The sequence below is a fragment of the Acanthisitta chloris genome, unplaced genomic scaffold (genome assembly GCF_000695815.1).
Source record: "Acanthisitta chloris isolate BGI_N310 unplaced genomic scaffold, ASM69581v1 scaffold38692, whole genome shotgun sequence".
Taxonomy (NCBI): Eukaryota; Metazoa; Chordata; class Aves; order Passeriformes; family Acanthisittidae; genus Acanthisitta; species Acanthisitta chloris.
Genome location: NW_008662845.1, coordinates 1 through 2,334, shown reverse-complemented (window position 1 = coordinate 2,334; position 2,334 = coordinate 1). Strand labels below are relative to the sequence as shown.

Sequence of the window (2,334 nt, the reverse complement as noted above, 5' to 3'; positions counted from 1 at the left end):
CTGCATCCCTGAGCAGGTTATCCCAGATCTTGGCACACCCAGCAGTGCCTCCTGAGCAGCTTCAGGAGCCAGGCTGGAGCTCTGCTCTGCTCCTTGCACTTCTCCCAGCCCACTCCCATCTCCAGGCCTGTGTCAAGAGCATCCCCTGGTAGCTGTTTTTGCTCTTCCCTAGCTGCTGAAGGAGGCTGTGGAATCACAGAGGATGTGTGAGCTGATGAAGCAGCAGGAGACCCATCTCAAGCAGCAGGTGAGTGACCTGATCTCTGTGCTCTGCTTGGTTTGTTTGGGGTTTTTGCCTTCCTCCCTAAGTAGGGAATAACTCAAAAGTTCCTTAACCTGAAAAAAAACAAACCAGGGGCAGGATCTCTCCTGGGTTTGGTGCTGGTGAGCTGAGACTTCGATCAGTGGTTCTGCCTTCTGGGAGAAAGGGACTTTTCTTTGGCTTTTCCCAGTGCTGGGAACAGTCATAGGATCATTCCTCCCTGAGTCAGCCCCAGCAAGTGCCACTTGCCAGGGCCAGGAGATGTTTGTAGAACTTTCCCTAGGACAGAATTCCCACATTCCCCAGTCCCTCCTGCTGGCAGAGCAGCTCTTGGTTTGTGTCACAGGACAAGCAGCTCAGCCCTTGGGTGGCCTCTCCCCTGCCCTGGGGAGGCTGTGAGCTGAGCTCCCTGTCTCTCCCTGCAGCTGGCTCTGTACACAGAGAAGTTTGAGGAATTCCAGAACACCCTCTCCAAAAGCAGTGAAGTGTTCACGACATTTAAACAGGAGATGGAGAAGGTGAGTAAGACTTTTGCCTGTCCTGGTTCTCCTCAATGCTGCTGTGAGCTGCAAGAGCCTCAGCTCCATAGTTTGGTTTAGTTTTGGGTCCAGACCCAGGGGCTGTGCTGGGGGAGTTTGTGGCACATGAGGATATGTGGGATGTCCTTCCAGTGCTTTGCCTGGGGATTATTTGAGGTTTTTTTATCTTGGGGGTGTCTCTGCTGGGCCAGGAGTTGGACTTGGATGATCCTTGTGGGTCCCTTCCAGCTGAGGGAAGTCTGTGATTCTATTTGTGCCCTTTTTTTGTGACTCTGTAGATGACTAAGAAAATCAAGAAGTTGGAGAAGGAAACCACCATGTATCGCTCCCGCTGGGAGAGCAGCAACAAGGCTCTGCTGGAGATGGCAGAAGAGGTAAGGAGGCTCTGGAGCAGTGTGAGGGGACAACTCCTGCCTTAGTGCAGGGACACTGAGGTCAGACAGGCTGAGGGACACTCGGTGTCATAGGGGGCAAAGGGAGGAAGAAACAGAGATGTAGCATCAAGTGCTTTGGATGCTCGATGTTTGCTTGGTCCCAAGTGTTTCCCCTTGAGCTTCCCTAGAATCACAGAATGGTTTGGGTTGGAAAGGAGCTTAAAGATCATCCTGTTCCCATCCCTTGCCATAGACAGGGACACCTTCTACCAGCACAGGTTGCTCCAGGCACCATCCAACCTGGTTTTGAACACTTCCAGGGATATGGAGCAGCCACAGCTTCTCTGGGCAACCTGTGCCAACCCCCTCACCACCCCCAAAACATTGAACCTGTCTGGAGACACAACAAGGAAAGCCTTCTTACCCCACATGTAAGGAGCTAGTGGAGGAGTCCCCAAGGAAACTAGAGCCTCAGCACCCTCCCAGGAAAAAATTCCTTCCCAATATCCCACCTAAATCTCTCCTTTCTCAGTGTGAACCCCTTCCCCTTGTCCTGTCACCCTCTGCCCACATCCCTCAGGTTTCATCTGTGCCTTTCTGCTTCTGTTCCTGCCAGAAAACCCTGCGGGACAAGGAGCTGGAAGGTCTCCAGGTGAAGATCCAGCGCCTGGAGAAGTTGTGCCGAGCGCTGCAAACGGAGCGGAACGACCTCAGCAAGAAAGTGCAGGACCTGTGTGCCCACACACCCCGGGCAGAGCCTGACCTGCTGGAGCCCTTGAAGGACAGCTCAGAGGTGGCAGGAGCTGCTCAGGATTGTCTCAGCTCGGGGAAGGCCCCACAGAGCCCAGATCCTGCGGAGAACCTGCGGGAACTGAGCGCAGGGGCCGCGGGGCAGAGCGGGACCGAAGGCTCTGGGGGCACTGACTGAGCCCCCACAGAGCTGTGGCAAGGTGGGGGCACCTGGATGCTCCTCTGGACTCCATCTGCTGCCCCTCTGCTGGTCCTGGCACAGGTGGGGGAAGGACAGGACAACCCTCCTGGGGATGTGAGATTTCCTAGCTTAGGGTTTTGGAGGGTTTTTTTTGAAATTTTATATATATATATATATATGTGAGATCTATATATATGATATATAAAATATGTGCAGGGCAACGTACAC

The 2,334-nt window shown here is 53.6% G+C and overlaps 1 protein-coding gene across 1 annotated transcript in view; it reads left to right on the top strand.

Annotated features, from left to right (window-relative positions):
* Positions 1–2,103, top strand: part of TXLNA (taxilin alpha) — a 5,669-nt gene extending 3,566 nt beyond the window's left edge. Inside the window, exons 7-10 of the mRNA XM_009070745.1 lie at positions 173–247; positions 688–780; positions 1,080–1,175; positions 1,792–2,103. Of these exons, the coding sequence (XP_009068993.1) occupies positions 173–247; positions 688–780; positions 1,080–1,175; positions 1,792–2,103 (576 nt within the window). The remainder of the gene's footprint in view (positions 1–172; positions 248–687; positions 781–1,079; positions 1,176–1,791) is intronic.
* The last annotated feature ends 231 nt before the right edge of the window (positions 2,104–2,334 follow it).